General features: G+C 41.6%; 4 protein-coding genes and 1 non-coding gene across 6 annotated transcripts; 3 read left to right on the forward strand and 2 right to left on the reverse strand.

Moving 5' to 3' along the window:
- Positions 1-3: 3 nt before the first annotated feature.
- LOC119008647 (arylamine N-acetyltransferase, pineal gland isozyme NAT-10-like) lies at positions 4-1,073 on the forward strand. Its single transcript, XM_037079193.1, has one exon. The coding sequence runs from the start codon at positions 42-44 to the stop codon at positions 897-899; it is 858 nt and encodes a 285-aa protein (XP_036935088.1). The 5' UTR covers positions 4-41; the 3' UTR covers positions 900-1,073.
- LOC119008642 (E3 ubiquitin-protein ligase MARCHF6) lies at positions 1,064-15,175 on the reverse strand. Its single transcript, XM_037079182.1, has 25 exons — positions 14,761-15,175; positions 14,138-14,237; positions 12,037-12,110; positions 11,710-11,853; positions 11,112-11,184; positions 10,755-10,923; positions 10,401-10,590; positions 9,375-9,436; positions 9,251-9,283; positions 9,108-9,159; positions 8,731-8,789; positions 8,554-8,634; positions 8,346-8,414; positions 8,029-8,103; positions 6,749-6,883; positions 6,442-6,662; positions 6,008-6,145; positions 5,685-5,907; positions 4,137-4,206; positions 3,725-3,906; positions 3,307-3,441; positions 3,043-3,132; positions 2,607-2,739; positions 2,135-2,270; positions 1,064-1,620 (listed from the first exon to the last, which is right to left on the reverse strand). The coding sequence occupies exons 1-25, from the start codon at positions 14,777-14,779 to the stop codon at positions 1,533-1,535; spliced, it is 2,751 nt and encodes a 916-aa protein (XP_036935077.1). The 5' UTR covers positions 14,780-15,175; the 3' UTR covers positions 1,064-1,532.
- Positions 15,176-15,858: 683 nt separating this feature from the next.
- On the forward strand, positions 15,859-15,932 carry trnat-agu. Its single transcript has one exon. It is a non-coding gene; the product is annotated as a tRNA-Thr (tRNA).
- Positions 15,933-16,493: 561 nt separating this feature from the next.
- On the forward strand, positions 16,494-18,652 carry cmbl (carboxymethylenebutenolidase homolog (Pseudomonas)). Of its 2 annotated transcripts, none has more exons than XM_037079196.1 (6): positions 16,494-16,589; positions 16,791-17,008; positions 17,133-17,240; positions 17,382-17,524; positions 17,680-17,771; positions 17,987-18,652. In XM_037079196.1, the coding sequence occupies exons 2-6, from the start codon at positions 16,794-16,796 to the stop codon at positions 18,164-18,166; spliced, it is 738 nt and encodes a 245-aa protein (XP_036935091.1). In that variant the 5' UTR covers positions 16,494-16,589; positions 16,791-16,793; the 3' UTR covers positions 18,167-18,652. The 2 variants fall into 2 exon arrangements, with proteins under 2 accessions (XP_036935091.1, XP_036935090.1); XM_037079195.1 differs by having other exon boundaries at positions 16,794-17,008.
- Positions 18,653-18,698: 46 nt separating this feature from the next.
- Positions 18,699-22,873, reverse strand: cct5 (chaperonin containing TCP1, subunit 5 (epsilon)). Its single transcript, XM_037079189.1, has 11 exons — positions 22,739-22,873; positions 22,268-22,328; positions 21,847-22,011; positions 20,990-21,188; positions 20,670-20,862; positions 20,230-20,379; positions 20,019-20,138; positions 19,665-19,850; positions 19,443-19,580; positions 19,079-19,259; positions 18,699-18,991 (listed from the first exon to the last, which is right to left on the reverse strand). Exons 1-11 carry the CDS (start codon positions 22,841-22,843, stop codon positions 18,864-18,866), a joined length of 1,626 nt encoding a protein of 541 aa, XP_036935084.1. The 5' UTR covers positions 22,844-22,873; the 3' UTR covers positions 18,699-18,863.
- Between the last annotated feature and the right edge of the window lie 264 nt (positions 22,874-23,137).

Below are 23,137 nucleotides of genomic sequence, written 5' to 3' on the forward strand. Positions count from 1 at the left end.
ATTTTAGTCATGGGCTAAAGTCATCTTTAAAAACAGCGAGAATGTCTTCCGTTGACATGGACTTGAAGAAGTATCTGTCCCGCATTGGGTATGCGGGCCCCGTGGAGCCCAGCCTGGACGTGCTGCGGGCGGTCCACATCCGCCACCTGCTGTCGGTTCCGTTCGAAGACCTCACGATACACAGCGGCGGACGAGTCAGACTCGAACCCCCTCTTCTGTTCGACAAGATAGTGAACCAGCGCCGGGGAGGGTTCTGCTGTGAAAACAACGGCCTCTTCTCGTGGCTGCTCAGAAACATGGGCTTCCAGGTCACCGTGGTCTCGGGCCAGGTGATGAGCAAGAACACAGGTCGTTACGGGCCACCTTTTGATCATCTTATCAACATGGTGACCCTCGACGGGTGTCGCTGGCTGTGTGATGTCGGGTTCGGTTCCTCAGGCTTCAGCGCCCCCCTTTCACTGGACATCAATGGCCCCCAGGAGCAGGGCCACAGAGTTTACCGCATCAGAGAGGACAAGGGGATGCTCTTTCTGGAGTGGCAGGGGGAGGAGAACAAGGGGCCGGATGGAATGTGGGCAGAGATCTACAAGTTCACACTTGAACCTCGGTGTTTGGAGGACTTTGTGGAGATGTGCCAGTACCACCAAAGCTCTCCATACTCCATCTTCTTCTGCAAGTCCCTCTGTACGATGTTAAAGCCAGGTGGAAGGCTCACCTACATTGGCCACAGACTGACCACCACCACATATCCAACAGATGGAACAGAGTTGGAAACCACAACCAGGGAGCTGAAAGATGAGGAGATCCCGGGTATCCTAGCAGAGCAATTTGGAATTGTACTGAATTCTCCTCTCATACCAAAGGATGAGACAGTCACACCAGTACCAGTCATGTATTAATGTTTCCACACGGGATATCTTAAGACCTGCCGAGGCAAAATTATATGAACAATCTTCTCATTGAAATGACAGCAACAGCTATGATCCAAGATTTTCAAGTACATTTTGAATAATCTGCTGCATGGTGTGTGGCTCAGATCATAAAACAAAAACCAAAATAAAGATAAATTGTCAGTTTGATTTAATAAATTATACATACACTTTTAAGATGTACAATGGTCATTGCATTAATCCGTATCCGTCTTTTTTTGTTGTTTTTTTAAGACAAAGTCTGCGTTCAAAGTATTTACACATGTACAATTATCAGGCAGCACTTTACAAAGCAAGGCATGAACGACAATACAGATGTTGAGCTTCAAATCAAACCTCCAACCCCTCACCCTCCCGCCTACTCCGTTTCTCAAGAGGGGATTTGCTTAGCTGTCCCGTGATTATAATACATTTCCCTCTTGTGCCGCCTTGACGGGTGTGATAGGGAATTCAACAACATCCATCAAATCCACCAAGATCCATCGGAGGTTCGAAAAGATTGCCGTCCAAGGGCTGAGTTGAAAACCAGAAAGGGGCTGGGGTGGAGAGAAGTTGTACGCAGGGTAACAGGTGCAAAAATGTGGCAACGTGTGACACAAAAATCTACTCTGCGACGGGGTTGGAGGGCGGGACTGAGCTTGCTCTTCCAGCTTTCCGTTCATAGTTGACCAGCCTCTGTCCAACCAGGTACCTGTAAAGAGAGAAATAATACCAATATTTATACTAGGATTCTTATTTTGAGACTTTCAAACTAAAAGCACATTTTCCTACGCTTTAAGACTGTAATTTTGTCATATTTAATCAAAAGCTGAGACAAGAAATAGCATTTTGAAAACCTGTTTGAACCAAAAGTCCAGTTAGCATAAAGCAACGGTGCACCAGATGTTTAAAACTATAACTATGTAGTTTTGAGGAAGACATTTTAATCACTAGAGCAAGATCTTCACTGACTGATTTTTTATGCTTAAACAAAAGAAATATACAAACTCTCTTTGTTTTCATGACTGAATAAAAAAACTGATGTTACAGAACAATACAGATCCACTGTTTGTTTATATGTGGCAGACCCTGCCCCCTACTAGCTTCAAACAGAGTTCTGGGAACCTTATTTTCCTCTGAAAATAGCTTGTTTAGTCAATTATGGAAATGGTGTTTGATGGTGTTTGCTGTTTCCACACATGGTTCTTCACTTAAATGATCCTTACTTGTCGTTCTTGATGTGTTCATAAAGGCGTTTGAACTGTCGGATCTGGAAGGACAGGATGCCGATGAGTGAGACCACCATTAGGAGGAAGGGGTAGATCCTCCTCTGCATTAGAATCTCCATCTCAGGGGTGACTCCTGCAAAATTAATGCACTTAAGCTACAAATTGCTTCAATGTACATCTCCTTAGCTTACACTGTAGACAGTGCATCAGCCATCTGAGATAAGAGGGAACTAAATAGCTGGTGAAATAAATGCTAATTTGATGTTAATTCATAGTCCGTTCACAGGATTACTTCAATGGAAACTTAAAATAAACGGGGCCACTGCTCGAGTCGTTCTTTTGCAACCAGTACTGTATGCAATAGCCAGCAAAGAAAAAGGTGTTTACTGGTATTTGTATAAGTGTGCTGCTCAGGTATTATCCCTCGGACCAACTCTTTTATTGACACACCTGTTTCTCAGACACTCACCTACAGCGGGCACCACCCCAGCAGCGATCACATACGGCACACACAAGGACAGCAAAAGCACTGAAATGACTGGAGCTGCCAGTTTACGGATGATGAACTGGAGATCGATGTTGCGAATTCCGTTTGCATAAACCTGAAGAGAAAGTTTATAGTTTTTAGACTGCAACACCAGCACCTCCAGATGTGGTTGGTTTCCACTGTACTTCTCAGGGCCTACTCTAATTTCTCCCACTGCACTACAGACTTATCACTCAGCTGCCCTTTTTATATACAGCATACAAACTAAACTACATGTAAACAGTCATATATGTCCCTTTGTTTGTTATAGTGGATATTTGTTGGCCAAAAAGAGAATATAAAGCATCTTAAGATCATAAGATCATCATCTGTTTAGATAAATGTATGAGGTAATGTCCAATATCTATATAAATCCCACCTGCTCAATAACAGTTTTCAGCCACCACTGAGGGCCCATGAGAGTGATGGCAGCAATGATTTTGGCATGGAGCACCCCAAGAGCCCAGTCCTGTTATCAATGACACCATCAATGGATAAAAATGAATATGAGAAGAGGAAATTATTATTTATGGTAAAGGACAAAATACAGCACAATACCTACACAGCAATGAACCACTAAAAGGCGGTCTGGAAAAGGAGGAGCATAAAGGAACATAATTATAGAATACAGACAAAGTCATACCTGCCAAGGGTAGAAGAGGGGTGTTTGGTCCAGTGGTACCCTGAGTGGAGCCACAATGACCAGTTCAAACAGCAGGCCCAGTAGCAGCGGGATGACTCCAGCGACCAGCAGAGCTACAACCAGGGTCTTCAGTATCTGCACAAACAAAGCAGTACATGCATGGTAGTTTACGTTTTATTCCCCTTTGACTGTACCAAGTGTCTTCCCTGATGGCGCAGTTGGAATATTACTACAAGACAACTGCTTCTAAATTTAAATACTGGCTAATAAGTTTGTAACAAGCAGCCAAACATTTAACAAAACAATGCATCCAGGGCCAGCTGTAGACAATCTAATGGCTGGATAAAGAACAACTAATCACTGCACCACTCTGCTGCCCAATTTTTGGCAACAATAGAGGCTGCTCACAGGAACCCACCATGAGCGTCCACTCCTGGACTTTGTGCATGATGACGGTGCGTCCCTGGGGCATCCAGGCCAGCAACACGGTGACTCCTCTGATAGACAGCCAGCAGACATACAGGCCGCAGGCCGCTGTGTACAGCTCGTGGATTTTGGAGCTTCCTGTCCAGAAGGACATCAGCCATCGCCCAGTGAACACTGAAACACACATGTGACAAAGCATACATTACCCATCCTCATCCTTTTTCGAACTTTACAGTGATCCTCAGGCCTGGAAGCCTGGAAGTGAAATACTATGTGAGCTAGAACTTCAAAAAGAACTGTTTACACAGCAGAGACGTGCGTGTATATATATATAGATTTACCCTTTAATTATGGTTTGGGTGTGGGTCTAAAAAGCAGAAAATTGCTGGTTGTGCTTTTCTCACCTGGTAGGGTTAGGCATACCAGACTGGCCACCAGCAGCGTGATGCACATGAAAGCTATAAGCAGCACGATCTGGAGAAAAGAGGAAAACAAATTTCAGAATAAAACTGAATGTACTGATGTAATCAGCTTGGACCTATCTGATTTCCTTCCCCTGCAACACAGGAAAATTGTGTCTATATCTATATGCGTGTATGTATATATAAACTACAATTGATTATATATGATAACTGTAGCATTGCACATAAGGACCAAGGCCTTTCACATGAAGGAGGAGGGTTGTAATAACTGGGATTTGAGCTGTATGGCCTCAAATGTATAGTAAGTGGTACCTACGGTGCACATTTTCAGAATTTTTGTGGATAACCACAATTGCTAGGTGACCCTCGTCTTATTTATTTTATCTTTTTAACAATAACTTTACTTAATGAAAAAGCTTCATTATTACACTCAGCTGAAGTCCAGTAACTTTAGTTTAAACATATACATCTGAATGTGCATGGAAAGTTTCCTATCCTAATTATATCGTTTCCACTATCTTACTAAAATTGTTGGCCGGTAGTCTTAAATACAAACTGTGACCGTGTGGTTGGGCAGTCATGGTAATACTGATATGTCAAAATGCTGAGTTCATATTTCAGCTGGAATCCATGCATCTAAAATGTTTAACCTTTATTCTCTTCTATATCTAAACATCTATATCTGTGTGTTCATTTATTTGATTTAACAAGACACTGATTGCATCAATGCAATTGATCTGCAGAACAAAAGCAATAAGAACAAAAATAGGACAGAACACATTGGCTTCAAAGACACATATTCAAACATGTTGGCAGGAGACTGAGGATCTTCACAACCTACAAGGAAAAGTGACATTAGGCAGCATTTAGATCTACACTATATCAACCCTCTAGTAAAAAAAGCAGAGATATCTTAACCAATTTATGACATAAAGGGCTCCCATATTTTGTGTAATATTTTGCCTTTGTCATGTAAAATGCATGTCAAATAGTCCAATTACATATATTCAAGTATGATCTTATGCCAGTATGTTTTAGATTCAACTGTGTCAGTTGCATTTTCTTGCAAGATGTGAGCATTTTGTAGTTTCACTTTATATTCATCATTAATATAGAGGCATCTGATATCCCAAGTAGTATGCACAGTGGGTCACATTCTGTAGTAATAGATCAGATCTTATCAATTTTCTATCCTATAACAAACCAGAATTGCTATATTTTCTTGCAAGACAACAGACAGTGAGTGACACTGCCGGTTACTATTTTGTACTTTGAGTTTAATTACTTTCTCTCTGTTACAAACACAAAAGGGTTTTGAGTCGATTCCTGGCTTCATCCCAATCACCATCTTTAACCTCTATGTTAAGCTCTGTTTTCCATGTATCCTTTAGGTGAGAAATGTGTGTTTTACACACAAAATGTATATAACAAAAAATCAAAAAGGTGCAGAAATTAAACTATAATAAGAAAAAAAAGCAGACATACAACATAATTCTCTTGACACTGCATTAAATTTCTGGAGTGTCTCACCCTGAATGGGAAGCGAAGGGGTCTGTGATAAGGCTGGAACCCCACTGGTCCCCCTTGCTGCAGGATGGCCTGATGGGCTGCATGCAGCCCTTCGCCAACAGCTGGTGCAGGGTTGTTATTGTTGTTATGGTGACCAGGAGGAGGGTTGTTATTGTTGTTGTTGTTCACAGGCTGGTTGGCATCATTGTCCTCCTGCTCCCCAAGGAGGTAGGAGTGGAGGTCCCTGTGGAGTTCAAGATGTGTTTAGTTATAGAGAGCAAATCTGAGAATCATTAGGAGCTTAGAACGAAATAGGTGTGGTCAATTCCAAATGACCGACTTACAATAAATATCCAGCACTAACTGTCCAGGCCCTGACCAGGCCTTTGAGCCACTGGCGAGTGTGTCCCTGCTCCAATAGAGCTGGCAGCACAACCTGAAGTAATAACAGCTCCAGAGACAGCTCGCTGACCGGAGCATCACTGAGGAGAGAAAGGTGGACTGGTTCAGAAAACGTCACTTCAACCATGTGCCAGAGCCATAGTGCTTAAGACTTCAGAGTATCTGCTTTCTCTTGTTCCTTTTGTTTTTAATCAGACTTTCAAGCTGGTAACGTGGTCAATATTTCCTCTTTTGTTCAAAATCTGCTCTAACAAAATGCATTGACGTTCTGGCCTGAAAAAGGAAGTGGTCTCACATACCCTTTCACAAAGACAGCAGCTGCTTTCTCACAGTCTAGTTCTAAGTGACCTTTACTTGTGTTATGTCTGCTAGCTACCTGTAGAGCATGACGTTGTATGGGAGGAAGGTGGGCAGCAGTAGTTTGATCAGCCTGATGGGCAGCCACAGCATGAGCAACACGATCGAGCCGAACACCACCACGGACAGGATGAACCGCCGCAGGTGTCTGTAGATGGGCAGGTGAATCATCTCCTGCACTGGGTTAAAATCTGGGTCATTGAGGTTTCTCAGAAACCACAGCACTCCCGGCCTCAGCACCTGAAGGACAAGCAATGACATATATTAGCCAAAGATTTATTTTTTTATCATAAGTGATATAAAAATGCTTGTTGTTAGGTTCTTACTTCTCTGAGTAGGAGGATGAAAGAAGCAAAGTAGAAGACGTAGACCATTCCCACAAGCCAGTGCAGGAACATGGTTGTCCCAGGGGCTGATTTAAAACTCAACTCTCTGTCTTTCAGGGACGCATCAAACATCTCCTGCAAGATGAAGAAAGTAAAGCATTATATAAGAGAAAGCATTTTGACTGATTAATATTCAGCGTTGGTTCTAAGATGACGAATTCACAGTTGGCTCGATGATAAAATATGCAATGAATAACATATAGACATGCCATAAGATTAGCAGATTAAGTATCATTTTGTGCTTTAGTGCTGTTGTTTCTGTTTTTCTTTAGCTTTAAACAGAATGAATGCTTTACTTCAGGCCTATATTTGAAATATATTTGAAATATTTATAAGATTTTCTAAAAACAGAATCTCAGCAGAGACCAAACTACATTTGTAATCAGAAGCTAAATTTAATCTGTTGGACAGGCTGAAATGATAAAGATAGCTTATTCCACACAGTCCATTTTCAGACCAATTATATTCCTTTCACAGGTGGACAGCTCCACAGCAGGAGGCACATGGTTCCCTTCTCCAGTGCAGACTGCTCCACCTGTTCTGAGGCAGGATAATTGGCTCAGGATGGGCTTTCCACAAACATAGCCACTGGCTTACAATAGGTAGCATGGGGCACAAGCTTAGATGGCCACCTGAGGTGGAGAAGCACTTGGTTTCCCCATCACTGTGCCTGTTAGCTTCAAATAGTGAAAACTCGCTGATACACAGTGACTTGCAGATATGGGGAGAGAGCCACAACCCAGAGGCATATGCAACACTGTCCAAACGTCCGAGCCAATTTGTTTTCTGGGTTCCTGTGTTAATAATACATGCCTGAACTGTGCGATCAACAGCATCTGCTTCTATGTCTGAGTCGAAAAGCCACTTCAATGTCTGTTTGACAAGATGCCTCTACCGGTTGGAGAGAACACCACTCTCGTTTTAACAGATTGTGTCAGACAGCACATACTGAAATGTCAAATGAAGACTAGCTGTCACTGTCACTGGAGGAACCCTTTGAGGCTGGTAGAAACATGGATACTATTTCAGAAAATTATGTGTCACTCACACGTATGGTGCTGTATCTGTAACAACATCCGCCAAGGATATTAAACAAAATTAACCCTCCTATTACCATGATGCTGACCGACATTTATCAAAACTTGCAGAAAATTAGATCATTTCAGAGTAAAACAAATTTGCTAGGAGTCAAAATAAGTGGGAGAGCAAGAGAGTCTTACTAAAGAGCAGATGTCGAGCCACCAGCCGCAGATGAGTGGGAAAACACCGATCTCCACCACAACCAGCAGAGAGACCTTCAATAGAGCAGACATATGTCTTAGTAACACTTCATCCCCATATATAAATACAGTAAAAACTTCTCATCTCAAAAAAAGGTGTTGTGTATAAAATTTTTGCTATGCGTCCTCTTCTGTGTATCATTGCAAAAAAAAAAAGCCACACAGTTTAAGTCGTACTCATGTAGTAAATGTCAGTAAAAGAATATTTCTGTTTCCACCAAGGACGGTGCCTGCATGAGATACACAAAAAAGATTACCTTGACAACAATGTAGCAGACTCCCAGGAGACGTCTGGAGCGCTGAAACCTGACTAAAGCAGCCAGTCCCTGAAACAGCCATTAAGGTTTAACACCTGCACAAGACCTATCAGAACACATTTCACACATCTGCCCTATTGTGAGACTGCACGTTTTTCACATTTCAGTGGACTGCAGGGACTGATGATGGTGTTAGATAAAAGGATACGTGACAGAGGATGAGCGTCATGGCCAGCAGTATGTAGCCCACTATGGTTGTGATTAAGCCCTCAAAGTGGGACGCTTGGACCTAAAGAAAAATACAAAGTTGTTGTCAAGCAGTTAATTTAGTTTAAGGGACACAGTATTGCATAATAAGACTGAAATAACGAAAGCAGTATCTTACATATTCTTCAAAGCCAAGCCCGACGACAGAGAAGTGCCCGATGTGGTAGGGACAAAATGCTGAATGAGAGGAAAAAAGAAGACATTCATCCCTTTGTGGCTTGTAAACTCGAAAGGAAAAATGCAATAAACCCGTAGAGGAGAGAAGATAAAATTCTGAGATATCAGTAGGATGAACGATCAGTATCGTATACTTGTAAAGATTTCAGTTTAATATTTTGCCTCCTTTATCGTGTTATCTGTTGAATGTTGGAGGACCACAACTGATATATGCCTTCTAGACTTTATTGTGTTTTCATTCTTTATGATAACTTCTATTGTACAAAATTATTTTGTACTCATAACCATCAAATAAATTCAATCACTTAATTTACTCACCGAAGACCAGAATGAAGAGCGTGTTGAGAGACACTACCCAAAAAACATGCTCCTACAAGGCAAAGACACAACTGACTTACAAACTCATCGTACAAAGTATTCATAGTGTAAAAAAATACAACATGACAGGCATAAAAACATACCAAAAATACCAGTGATCCATCAAGGCCGAGCATCTGAAAGAAAAATAGAACGTTTTTCGGAGTTTTGTTAAGTGTCTACTACGAATGGGGCTGCTTGGAGATCAGTAATGTCATGAAAACTTACCCTTTCCCAGGTGAGCTCCTCCGCTGCTCTGTCCCACTCCAAAGCGTTCCAATTCATGTCATCTAGACAGAAAGTTATGAACTTGAAATACAATGAAGACCAATACATTTAATATTGCATCATGTCAATGTGAAGTCCATATTCTGCTTGTCAGAACAACACTGTTAACTATGCATGGTCTGATCAAATGTTTTAGGAGTTGGCCTTTAGTGACAACACAGAAAAATAATATTTAAGAGGGTGGTGATTGTTAAATTATTAATGCTGTTCTGGTCAAATCTGTTAGCCTCAAACTGCAGAGCAACCTCCTGTGAGGATTTTTCACCGCATTCATTTTGCTGCAGTGACACCCCACAGCTACAATAATGTATAATGCAATCACAATTCATTATCAGTCCTTTTCCCCTAGCCTGCTGCAATATCAGACCATTAACCACGGTAAAACAAAACAAATTAGGGTGATATGAGTGCTATGGGTAGAATTTTGACATGTCGTTGTATCACTCTCAAATTAATTGCAATGCCTTGGCAAACTGACAAATGAGACCATTGTGGAATCTATTTGTCTGCTCTAACACCAGTGGTACATGTTTGTTCTAGTGTTTCTCAGCGTTTTTATACTGCATTTCCATAAAGCCCTGTTGTTCTCTGCTGCAAAAACATGTTGCTCCAACTACTCTCTTCTTTGTTGGAGATTAAATGTTGGAAACACTATATTCATGCTGTTTTGCTCCATTTCATTCCTGTATGAATTACACTTTCTCTGTGATTTGTGATGATAAGCACTTTTATTTTGTAAGGTAAGGTATTCCAGCATATCTCTCTGTATAATCTGACCATGCAGAACACAATGTGAAATGCGATGGGCGGGCAGGCAGTGTGCTATCCATTCTTGAAGACAATCACTGTTTTTGTTTATGCTACTGCATGTCAAATATGTCTGACAACTCTTCCTACAGCTACACTTATATTGTGGTTAATTTACATTGAAACTAACTGAAAAAAATTCCCTTATCAGTTTCTAACCTTGTGCTCCGTTGTTGGGGTCAGCATCTTCAGCTGCTGCCCCATCCTCTTCTTCAAGCTCTGGGTCATCACCCTGGTCTGGAGGGACATCAGGGGGCTCAGGCTCTGCTTCGTTCTGGGCTGGAGGATCAGCAGGGGCTGGCTGGGCTGCAGGGGGCTCATCAGGTCCCCCCTGGCCTGCAGCTTGTGCCTGAGGTTAAGGGGAGAGGATGCATGGCTTTAATACCGGGATATGACAGATGAGTATGTATCTCACGTTAGAAAAATGTTGACTAGATATATGGGTTGTTTTCCTCCTTTCGTTAAGTAAAAATAAATAAATTGGTCTCATTGGTCATTAGTCAAGCAAAGTACCTCATTAGCCTGTCCGGCTGCATTTGGCGGTGGCGGCTGGTGCTGCTCTAACCACTGGGGAGCACCACCATGGACTATCTGTTCTCTGAGCCACACCAGGCTGATAAATGCACACAGCGTGCAGGTGACCACGAAACAGCCCTGTAGACAATCTGCAAGCAGGTTTTCTCTAAAGGAGCACAAACATTTAAACATATTTATATATGAACATACAAAGCCACTGGAATTGTCTTTTAAACAAAATCTATGGGAAGAGGAAGGCAATGCACAAATAAAACAGAGTAGCTTTCAGTTAAATAAGCATCATTTCCCATACAAGTGTGTATAGTGTTGAAGAAAAAAAGTATCACCACTCACGTAGAAAGCATGTCCAGTGGCAGTGTCAAAAGTGAGCTCACAGAGCCGGTAAACAGACACTTGTAGATGCGACCTGAGATAAGATAGATACATTTGTGTAATTATGTAATTCTAGAATACATTTAAAATACTGAATGGTTACAGCTTACATAATGAGATTTAAATAGATCGAGCCTACATTTTTTACATTGAGTACTGAGGGGGATTTACATATCTTGGAGCACACACAGCAGTGCTTGTTATGTAGTGGTTCTAAATCTGTAATTCCTTAATGTTAAACCATAACATTAGCTAATGTGTAAAGCTTACACTTCATGTGTTTCACACGTGCTACAAGTGAAAAACTTCCTCACACACACACACAAGGACAGAACTGCAAACATGAAATAATATTTAAGTGGTCAACTAACAATATAATGCACATTTCCTATCATACTCATCTGCCAAAATCAGACAAATCAATTTATGAAGAGAGTACATAGGTAAATGACATGTTTAGGATAATAAATCTTTGAAAAAACTGATATGATATGTACGAAAGGAGGACAAATGAGATCACTGCAGCCTCTGCATTTGAGTCTGTGTGTTTACTACTTACATGCAGTGAGAGGAACCACCCCGAGCCATGCGAAGGCCACCAGTGTGTAATGGAACCAGTAGCGGATGGCTGTGCCTACACTGGTCAGTAGACCTGCACAAATATCCTGGATGGGTAGACGTGAGGGCATGTCTGGGGAGTAGACTGAAAGGGACAGAAAGTGAGGGAAAGAGTGAACCAAGGAAATTTAAATTATCTTTCATGTGTGATAAAATTCTCAACAAAAAGAACCATAGGGTCCCAACTGTAATGCTTTTTTAGGAAACTTGAGGCTGTTATCAAAAGTGGATCAAATGTGGATCATCCATAAATGTCACATGTACTTACTTGGTGTGAAAGCAAATCTGTGCTTGCATAATTCACAGTACTCTTTCCTGCTGTGCTTCAGCCACTGGACCAAACTGTAAAGCAACATTTAGACGGTCAACAGTAGCATACAATTTAACAGCCTAAAATGTGCTGGTTGAGAGATTGTATGTTTTTAATAATCATGAATCATTTAATCATTTTGCAGGAGTAAATTTGGGGACAGATACTGGAAAATCTTGATATCAACATCAATGAAGAGATCAATTAATTCAAACTTTAAAATCTCTAATATTCAAAAATGGATGAATGTGTGGACAGTTCCATCTCTGAAATGTTCTCCATTTACAACAAATTTGGATTAACAAGATTATACTTCATATTATTCCTAAAAAACCCCACTGTGTTACATATCTAAACCGCAGTCTAGGATCTTTAACTCTGTTAAACAAAGGTCTACAGTGTTGACGGAACACACACTTTTTCATGGATGCCAACAGGCTACCAGTACTGATGACCTCTCTAGGACCTCTGGACCCAACAGAGACTGGCCGTGAGTAGTCATCATGTTTCAGTCACAGTAAAACACCCTGTCCAACAACTAACAAGGTGTATCAGTTATTCCTGAACTGATTTGTGCTTGCATGTTACCCATAACAACATCATCCCAGCACGTTGTTACATAGACGAAACTCTAGGATTACAGGGTTAGGTAAGGGAGTCATTACACCGGCTGATTCCAACACATATGACAGCATTACAAACCTGTGTCATGAGACCTTCACAGTTGCAATTAACCTTACATCATTCAGTGTTTTCACTATGCCTGACTGAAAAAACCCCACAAGGTTTGACGTACCATAACTAAGCAAGAGAGTGACAGAACACATTTACTCCGTCTTGGTTTGTTAATGTGATATGTTTAGTACCGAGATTGGCATTATGAATCCACAACAGCTGGGACTTGTGTGGGAAGCTGGCCATTTCATCTCGTTGACCGACTCAAAATCATCAATCAAGACATTCTGACACATATTCTAGCATACATTTGCAGGGAGTCATTAGTGAAAACACCTCAAACTGTGAGACATGTCACTTTAAATTTGAAATGTCATCCTATAGTTCATTAAGTTTGCTTGCTACCTTTGTGCTCCTGGGGGTTTGTCTGTATTGTAACCACAAAGACAGAAGACCAACACAGCTAAGGTCTGCCTGTGCACACACAGTACAACTATACTATCCAAACACAATGGACTGTTATTGTAAACTTTGAGGGGGTGACCCTGAACTAATATGGATTCAGACAGAGGTTCAACAATTTCCACAGAACCATCCAGACCTGGCCTCTGCCACTGCCTGGGGATTTCTATGCACCTGACCCTCTTGTAACCACTGACACTCACACACAGTACAGATGAGAACAAAGCACCTTCTCCAAAATACCTGCAGGGGCTAGTATTGTTTTCACCTGGCAATTTCAACCACACCTAAGCTCAGAAATCTGGGATGCTTTACAACCGGGATGTGACAGGGGATGAACCTGTTCTTAATCCTTTCATGATTCTTCAATTACATTTGCTATCCAGGAGGAACAATAATATGGCTATAACTTAAGCACCAAGTTATCCAATTCATTAGCAGTCACCCTGAAATATAGCAAATCCCATTATTGTATTAATCCTATTATAATATAAGCATATAAACACTGCTCCGGTTTTCTTTTTTTTGGACTATGAGATTAAAAAGAAACCAAATATTCTCTTAGCTGGGTTCCTAGGAGACAGTGTGCTTGTGAGCATAGAGTGAAAATAGCAACAACTGAGCAGGAAAAATTGGAAATATGTTAAACCTTGTGTTGTGTTCTTCTAGAAGTAATACATTTTGGTACATGCTGCAAAACCCCAAACAGATAGATTTGTTTCTGAAAGAGTATGAGGAAGGATACTGTTATGTACAGTGTTGGAGTGACTATTGCAAACAGTTGACATACTGTCCACGGATGCCTGATTATTCACCTTGGTGAGTAATCTTCAAATATTTGACATGGGGGGAAAGTTGTCTGGGTGGTGGGGGGCTCTCGGGAGTTCACAATAATGACAGCTGAAGAGCCAAACACACTTACCATTCCTGGTGGATAAATTTGATACTGCCAGTGCAGACACAAGGGTGGTACAGGGGTTTGTCTGGGGTCCCCTCAGAGCGGCACACACGACAAATATCCGCTGCAGACACAAACAAACACATATGATATATGACACCCATCGTCAGAGGCTGAATAAACACAGATGTGCAGACAGAGAGCACTGGTGCCAGTGCTGTGTTAATAGAATGGTGTCTTTTGGTCAGAGGATTTAACCCATGGGCACCAAGCAGGAAATGACAGATACTCATATAAGCAAGATGGATACATTTACCTGAGTGACACGGTGAACTTTTTCTTATCTATACAACCATACATCAGGAGACTGATGACATCACCAGGGACTTCTAGTCCTTTCTACACTCCCCAACACACTGCTGATTTAAAGTACGCGAAAACTGAACTGGGCGGCAGCATTACAACATCAGTCATCTCCCATCTTCCCGAATAAACCTCACATTTCATTGACAGTCTATGCTATTTAGCCGAGTTAACCATTAGCAGGCCAGTTTAGCAGAAGCCTCGGTTCTCAGTGATACACTGACGTAGCTAACGCGACTGAAACCCAGCCGGGGAGCAACCAGTTACGCCAGTCGGTTATTTACCTTCTTCGGCAGTGTCCATGTTGTTCGCTAAGCACCGGTCACCGTTTCTTCCAGGAGTACCTTGTATAGCTAACCCATCCACGACACAGAAAAATACCGTTTAGCTAGCTAAGTTAAGCTAGCGAGACGAGTTTATCCTTATGTGTCGGATGCATTGACAATCATAAAATGGTTTCCCAACAGACTGAACGCCAGCGCTCGCTTCGTTGTGTCCTCTCACACTCGGTCTGTATCCGCCGCTCGATAAAAGCCTTTATTTTTTACAGTTTATTTTCGGTGTAAAACGACAAGCTAGAAAAACGTTTCATCCTCTGTGTTGCTGAAGTGACAGTTTAACCCTAGGAGACAAATGGCTAGCTGAGCTTGCTAACGCATGCGCTAGCTAACGTCACTACTAACCCCTGTCACAACAATTTTTTTACTTTACCGTAGCGGTTCAAGCTTTACGGCAGGTAAACTTCCATGACAACCACCACGTGATTAGCGGAACGTTATATTCATTTAAAAAGAATATATGTTATTATGTTTATAATATAGTACGCAAGCACAATTACAATGCACATCTGTATTTACGTTGCAAACATTTTTATTAATTTCGTCGTTTTCATTCTGTTATTTTAGAAACTGTGTATCAAACATATCCGTTCGTGTTAAACAGCGACATCTGCAGGGTGAAATTGGAACAAACCAGTTTTATAATATTAGAGCTGCACCGTTACCAAAGTAGTTTGGAGTTCAATACCGGGACTAGTCTTGTGAATAATCTCTTACTTGGTTTAGATAATTTACGACAAAATCTTAATCCAAAAGCCTCTGCTCTTCTCTGTTCTGTTTCTGCAGAAATGCTGTATGGATAATATTAATCCGATAGTTTCCCTACTATTAATTTAAAAATGTTAAATCCAATATCACAGGAAGTGGTTATATAGATATAATATATATCGCCAGGTAGGGACATGCATTGAGACTTTACTAGAAATCGAAAGTAACGACATCATGACGACAATTTGATTTCTTGTTAAATAGATAACAATTAATTAATAATCATAAGCTGACGGGGCATGAAACCCTATAGTGCTGTCGGCTCGCCCCATCAGCGGCGCCGTGGCTTAGTTGGTTAAAGCGCCTGTCTAGTAAACAGGAGATCCTGGGTTCGAATCCCAGCGGTGCCTTTTGAGACTGCCATCTGAGGTAGAGCACTGTGTTGTAAGACATAAACATTTGTATAACAAAAGTGTACTTTGCGTCAGTTTTCGACAATTCTTTAACGTTCTTACACGCTGCCAAAACTCCACGGTCAAGTCAGATAGATCACAGAATACTACCGGAAGTAAGGTCGGTGTCCGCACCACACATCAGGAAAGAAAGCAAAATGATATCTGCTTCAGAAGTTAATTTCATATGTATGACCTACAGTACTTAAGCACCTGGGCAAAAGAGCCATAATATCTAAATGACACAACGTCTTTGGTCCCCAAATAATAAATTCGAGTGAAATTGTTGGGTGAACCTATTTCAGACAGCTGAGAAACAAACTAATCAGTGACAGACCAGTCAAATTCTATGCAGAAGATTACATACGATTATTTGTTATTACCAGCTTTGACAAGGTGTTTGTCGGACAGCAAGACATGTTTTAATTCAGATGTTTGAGGGACTTCTGATGTAGAATATTAGAGCTTTTATTTTGAAGGTCATCGCAGGAATTTCATTCTTTGACATTGATCGCGCAGGTTTACAACGATCGACCTGGCTGCAACTTTTTGAGCTCTTCAAAAGACCCCATATTGTCTCCTCTCGCGTGGGAAAACCCCCCAGAATACAAGAAGGTATGTCTCTGATCTGTGCATATCGATGATCGCACTTTGTTTGAGACTGAGAGCAGAAAGTGGGAAAAGTTTGAGCTATGTTTGCAAAATGCTTAGTCACTGTATTGTGCAAACAATCGTGTAGAAGTGACGGCCGGGTCAGAAAAATCCCCTCTATCCAGCTGACTTTCCACTGTCAGTTTGATCCTGTCTATCTGTCAGCAGATGGCAAATGAAGCTAAGCCATGCCCCTGTGATATTGGTGATCGGATGGACTATGGGGGGCTCGGCCAGGAGGTTCAGATCGAGCACATCAAAGCTTACGTCGTGAAGCCATCCTCTGCATCTGACAAGGCCATCATAGTCATACAAGACATCTATGGCTGGCAGCTTCCCAACACCAGATACATGGCTGATATGTTGGCTGCCAATGGATACACGTGAGTTAGAAAAATATCTGCCCTATACATAACATAAGGAGTGGATGATAATGTGCGTGCTTATGTAGGCCAGTTTGACCTTTTAACAAAAAGACGTCTTCTGCCATTGTTCTGCTCTGAGCAGTGCTGTTTGTCCAGACTTCTATACTGGAAAGGAGCCGTGGGGTCCGTCACACGACTGGTCCAAATTTCAGGAGTGGCTTGAAGACAGAAAGCCAACCAACATTAACAAGTAACCGAGGGCCTCTTTTCAGCTGAGTTAAACATGTTCTATCCAGCTCTAGGTGTTGTGCATGTAAAGTTACTCAATGTGGCAATTATTGACATGATCTGAGGTTTTAAGACATTATGCTCGTGGGATTTCCTTCCCCAGAGAGGTGGATGCAGTGCTGAGGTTCCTGAAGGAGCAGTGTGGTGCCAAACACATTGGAGCAGTGGGCTTCTGCTGGGGAGGGGTGGCAACACATTACCTGACCCTACAGTATCCAGATGTCAAAGCTGGAGTGTCAGTCTACGGTATATCTGAAGTCTCCTACTCATTCCATTACAGTATTAATAAAAACAGCAGTATTGGTCTGCAAGATGTCATATTGATAATGGGATTTGGTGCACAGTCAGGACCATGTGCAGTAGTGTTTGCTGCTAGTTTTGACGATGATCTCACGGTGCAGGGATCATCCGTGAAAGAGAGGACAGGTACGACCTCAAGAGTCCGACGCTGTTCATCTTTGGGGAAAAAGATGAAGTTATACCTCTGGACCAGGTCAGTATGCAAGCACTTTAAAGCTTTTACAAATGTGCACTGGTATTTGAGCACCAAGAGGTATCCTCTATATGCCCCCGACAGGTTAAAATAAACCAGCTGTGAAACCTTTTTAAGTTAGAATAAGATCAGAAAATGCACAAGGGACTTCTAAGGCATAGAGGTTCACTTAAAAATGCTATAATCTCTGCCATACACCTGTGCTTGCTCCTCAGGTGAGTGCCCTTGAAGCAAAGCTTAAGGAGAAGTGCACAGTGGATTACCAGGTGAAGGTTTTCCCTGGTCAGACTCACGGGTTTGTCCACCGCAAAAGAGAAGACATCAACCCCACAGACAAACCCAGCATCCAAGAGGCCAGGACAGACATGCTCAACTGGCTCAACAAGTACATGTAAATGAGAAAGTCAAATGCATCAGCATATGGTCAGTCAGTCATACAAAATTGCTGCAGTTGGAAATGATGCTGAGAATGTTTCTAAACAGGATAAACATTTTAAATGTAGAGGCACTATTCCAGAGAGCTCAGGACAGTGATTGTTAGCCATAATTTTAGTTTGATTGGTGACATTCCAGTAGTTTTCCAAATGTTCCTTGTATGTTTTTTCTTCTTTTGAAGAGGTCTGAATGTTTATGTATGGATACTTTGATGCTGCAATTTCAGTGTTAATGAAATGTGAATTTAAATTGCGGAGCCATAACTATTTAGCACTTGTGCCAAAATAAATATGCAATTATGTTGTAAAGAACAGAAGATTGTATAGAATTTAGTATGTGGATTACTTTTTAATGCATCAGATTTCCAATTTTTGTGCACATTCAAGTTTTATAAAGACATGTACTTTTCACCTGATGTGGAAAACACAAATAAAAGGTCAAATATCGGGGTTAATATTCATCGCTTGAAATCAGAACTTTGAGTCTTGAAAATTTTAACTGACCAACATTTTAATGGAGACTTTGATACGACAACAGCTTGAACATTTTGTATCAAATGATAAATAGCTATATGCAGTGCGGTTTGGACGTGGTGCTCGGGGAAGTGCCTAAAACCTCTCGAACAGCTCAGAAATCTTTAAGTGTTCCAGGAGGCCTTCAGTCCTCGCTCTCTCCCGGGCTGCGGATGTCGTCGATCTTGAGGATCATCTTGACTACCTGAGTAGCCAACAAGATCTGCTGCTTCTTGCCAATCAGGGTCTCGACCACATGTTGCTGCTTCATGTCTGCAAAAAAAGGCATTTCAAATACACTTGGTCTTACTTTGACTTTACAAGGAAAGTATTGTGATTGTATAACACTTAGTTCCTTACCATTGGTGTTTTTGTGCAGACAGTCAATGCCAAGGAAGGGGTTGTTCTCTTTGACCTGTCTGGCTCTGACCTCTGTCATGGTCTGGATAGGGTTCAGTCCACTGTTCTCAGCCAACGCCATTGGGATTACTTCCAGAGCATCAGCAAATGACCTCATGGCATACTGCTCCAATGATGGGCACTGGAGAAGAGGGAGGGCAGGGAAAAAAAAAAAAAAAAAAGACTGTCAGGGCAGCAAGCGAAAACTGCATCTCAACAGTCAGCAGAGCTTTTCAAAAAAAGTGCAAAACAAATGCTTATATGCTTTGAAAAAGGAATACCATAATTATTTTAGCTTTATTCACACACCATCTGCAGGTCTCACCTTATCTGCAGCCTGGTTGACAGCTAGAGCGCATGCAATCTCTGAAGCTCCTCCTCCATACACGACACGGTTGTCTTTGACCAGATTGCGAATTACACACAGAGCGTCATGGAGAGCGCGCTTGGCCTCTTCAATGATCTAATGAGAAGGATAAATTAAAAGGTGAACCACAGTGACAGATTACAACAACTTTGGCAGAGTAAAATTCACATTTGTGCCTACCATTTTGTTGCCTCCACGGATGAAAATAGTTACGGCCCTGGTGTTTTTGCACTCCTGGATGACCAGCATGTGATCCTTTGTAGTGCCAAAGGAGATCTCCTTCACAACACCAGCTGTGCCAAGCTTCTCTGGTGTCAACTCACAGAATCGTGGCACAATGCGGCCTCCTGTGGCAATGGCGATCAACTGCAGAGAAAACACAATTGACAAGGGATTGTTAAACACAAGGTATAGATTCTACTTCATACTCCCTTACTCATCATAACCGTGTAGTGATACAATTTTATGAAGAATGCGACAATAAAAATATATTCAACAGAAAATAAACACTGAGATCGAACCAGTGCCTCTCACCTCGATCTCAGGCCCTCCGACCCAGCGCACAGCTGGCAGCTCATTCTGCAGCAGAAGGTGGTTGGCTTCATCGTCAAAGCCCCACTGGCAGATGGCCAAGTTGGCGCCATTGCTTTTAACCTAAAAGAGGTGGAGGTTTATAATTAACCACATGTGTCAATGTAGATGCGCAGCATTCAGTTTATAGTCCCCTTGATGATGCAGTACTAACCTGCTGGATCATCTCTTCAAACTTCTCCTTTTCATATTTTTGAAGAGCTTTGTAGTCCTCCACAGAGGTCACATCCAACTTATGCTTGGTCTTGGGCTTAGGGGGCTCGAACGGGCAGGTAAGGATGGCGATTTTAACATCTTTCAGAACCTGAGTGGTGACAAAGAAGAATTGATGTTAGCATTGTTACATTAGGGTTAGCGTTAATGGTCACACAGAAGTAAAGGCATTAAAACCTGGAGTCTTTGGATGCTGAACTAGAAAGTAAATAACAGTATCCTTTCACTGTCTACATTTAGTTAATTGTTGAACATTTTCACAATTATTATGAAAAAACATATGCATAGGATGGATGTGAGAGTCGTATTTTAATTTATTTTATTTTTATAATTTATTTTTATATGTGATCAGAGATTAAATTGGAGATAGATCATTTATACCTTGGGCATCTGAGGGTGGCTGAACTCCTTGTCAACGATGACTCCCTTGATGAGCTGTGTGTCCTCCAGCTTGCCTCCCACTTTGCCCTCCATCTTGATGAGTTCAAAGTCTACATCCTTCCTCTCCATGTCAGCAACGGTGAGGATGGCATTCACTGCAATCTCTGCCATCTGTCTGTGGCAACGGTTGATACTGAAAGACAACAGAAGAACTTAAGAAGTGACCGCTTAGCTGGTGATACCCCTTGCAAGGCCAAAATCTAAACTGAAGAAATATGAAAAAGTTAAGTTTTTGGTCACAATTCAAAACCAAAACTCACATTTTAGACCCCAGTGTTGTCATGGCTGTCTCAATGAGTGGTTCTGTGTTGTTGGGATCGCAGGGCATGGTTTCTGCAATTTTGTCGAGCTGCTCGATGGCAAAGCGTGCTGCCTGGTCATAACCGTCGGAGATCCTGATGGGGTGGATTCCTCGGTCAAGCAGCTGCTCAGCCTGCTCAAGCAGAGCCCCAGCCAGCACTGAGGAGGAGGAGGAAAAAACTGAGTAAATAATACCAACAATAGTTGTAATATGTTTAAAATACATCAGGTTTTCATCGTAAGAGCTTAAAAAAATCAAACACGCTACATAAAATCAATTGAGAATATTCCCAGTGCAAAATGTTTTGTTTTGATATGGCTGCAGGATACTAGAAAGTTTGAGGGTATTTGTGATCCAACATCCATAATGCATTGAAATGGCATTTATGCAAACACATGAATGTGTTTTTTTTCATATTGTAGCACAGTATTATAGTCAAGTAATACCTGACTACAAGGTGCCAGAGTAAAAGGAATGCACAAAACCCCTGCTGTGTTTAGAGATGAAAACAGCTTAATAGCCTTTTCCTCTACAGTCACACTGAATTTTTAATTTATGATCCAACAGAGCCGTTTCCAGTGCAAGGCTTGGTACATTGATCTCTGTCTCAACGCGAAGGTATTGAAGACTGCATGGCACAGTTAGTCTCTTTTACAATAACCCATCTAGGGTTGCACGATGGCTAATAACCACAAGGTTAAATCCTATATTAGGACCACCAGAACATCCAGTAAGAAAAAAAAATAAAAAAAAAGTATAAATCATTATTTACACCCCAAAAAACGCATCCTAAACCCCCATCATCATTTCTCGTACCAACAACTCCAGTGGTTCCATCACCAATCTCATCATCCTGGGACTTGGAGAGCTCCACCATAAGCTTTGCAATCTGGTGGTCGACATCCATCATGCTGAGGATGGTGGCACCATCGTTGGTGACAGTCACCTCTCCATCCCTGTCAACCATCATCTTGTCAAGACCTGGATTCAAAGATGGAAAAAAAAAGGTTCAGGAAGAAATGACAAGTGGGATCATTGCTAAAATGTGTCGCAACTATATTTCATAAAAATATCAAATTTACTATGTAGTGAAGTAATTATAATTAATTTAAGTTATACAACAGCTCAGCATCTACTCACTCATCCAGCACTCTGAATATATAAATCGTTTTGACAGTTTGGTCCACGGAAGTAATCAGATTGGACTGAACTGTTTTTCTTTGTTTTTTTTACTCACCATTTGGTCCCAAAGATGTTTTAAGCGTTGACGCAACTGCCTTGGCTGCCATAATATGAGACTGCAAAACACAAACATTTCGAGTTTAACTCACATTTTACAAAAGACTTTATTCTTGTTCACTGTATACCGAAAACAGGTCAAAGCTGCCATCTGCGAAAAAGAGTTAAAATTTAAGGAAACGAAATGATGTATATCCATAATGTCCATTTTGGGCGCAGCCTTGTGTAGCAACACCCACCGGCTGAGCGCTGACAAAAAGCACATGGGCCTCGGTGTTAGCATGACTTGGCTAATGCTATCCTTCTGCAATCGCACCTACAGCTTAGCATGCCAGTTGAGAATATGATTTAAAATCATAGCCGTACACAGAAACACATAAGTTGTCGATTTGATGTGCCCAATGTTATGCACTTAATAGCAAATGAATAACTTGCTAACCAACGTGCCATGCTAGCTAGCCCATTGTACCTTCAAAGCGTCAATGCCCGTGAGCCTTGTCTTCTTGTCCTGGTCTTTAATGATGATGAAAGGCCTGCCATACTCATCGAACGCAAGTGTCCCCAAAGAGGACATGTTGAGTGAGGGTTTAGGACACTTGGTAAGTGTTCAACGGGTAAAAGAAGGAGTTTTGCGATGGAAACCTGGAGTGTGGCTTAGCTGCAAGCCGCACGGGTCTGCCGGCGACTTCTGGAAGGCTCCACGGGCGGGGAAGGCGGAACCAAGTGGCGTTAACTGAGTCTTATTATTACACAACTGAACACTCTATTATCCAGAATGACGGCACATAAATAACTGGACTGTTACAACTCGACTCTGTGAAACAATTGCAAGCTTTTCATGGTGAATATTTTAAGGGAGTAACTTAAA

This window comes from Acanthopagrus latus, chromosome 19, assembly GCF_904848185.1.
Source record: "Acanthopagrus latus isolate v.2019 chromosome 19, fAcaLat1.1, whole genome shotgun sequence".
NCBI lineage: Eukaryota > Metazoa > Chordata > Actinopteri > Spariformes > Sparidae > Acanthopagrus > Acanthopagrus latus.

Coding starts and splice junctions, on each gene's coding strand:
- cct5 (XM_037079189.1), bottom strand. CDS start 22,843: ATGTCCTCTTTGGGGACACTTGCGTTCGATGAGTATGGCAGGCCTTTC. Junction 22,012..22,267: donor AACATCTTTGGGACCAAATG/GTGAGTAAAAAA, acceptor CTTTGAATCCAG/GTCTTGACAAGATGATGGTT. Junction 20,380..20,669: donor GCCACCCTCAGATGCCCAAG/GTATAAATGATC, acceptor GTCACCACTCAG/GTTCTGAAAGATGTTAAAAT.
- LOC119008647 (XM_037079193.1), top strand. CDS start 42: ATGTCTTCCGTTGACATGGACTTGAAGAAGTATCTGTCCCGCATTGGG.
- LOC119008642 (XM_037079182.1), bottom strand. Junction 10,591..10,754: donor CAGCCGGACAGGCTAATGAG/GTACTTTGCTTG, acceptor CCTTAACCTCAG/GCACAAGCTGCAGGCCAGGG. Junction 9,284..9,374: donor AGGAGCTCACCTGGGAAAGG/GTAAGTTTTCAT, acceptor TTTTTCTTTCAG/ATGCTCGGCCTTGATGGATC.
- cmbl (XM_037079196.1), top strand. CDS start 16,794: ATGGCAAATGAAGCTAAGCCATGCCCCTGTGATATTGGTGATCGGATG. Junction 17,241..17,381: donor AAGCCAACCAACATTAACAA/GTAACCGAGGGC, acceptor TTCCTTCCCCAG/AGAGGTGGATGCAGTGCTGA. Junction 17,525..17,679: donor AGCTGGAGTGTCAGTCTACG/GTATATCTGAAG, acceptor CTCACGGTGCAG/GGATCATCCGTGAAAGAGAG.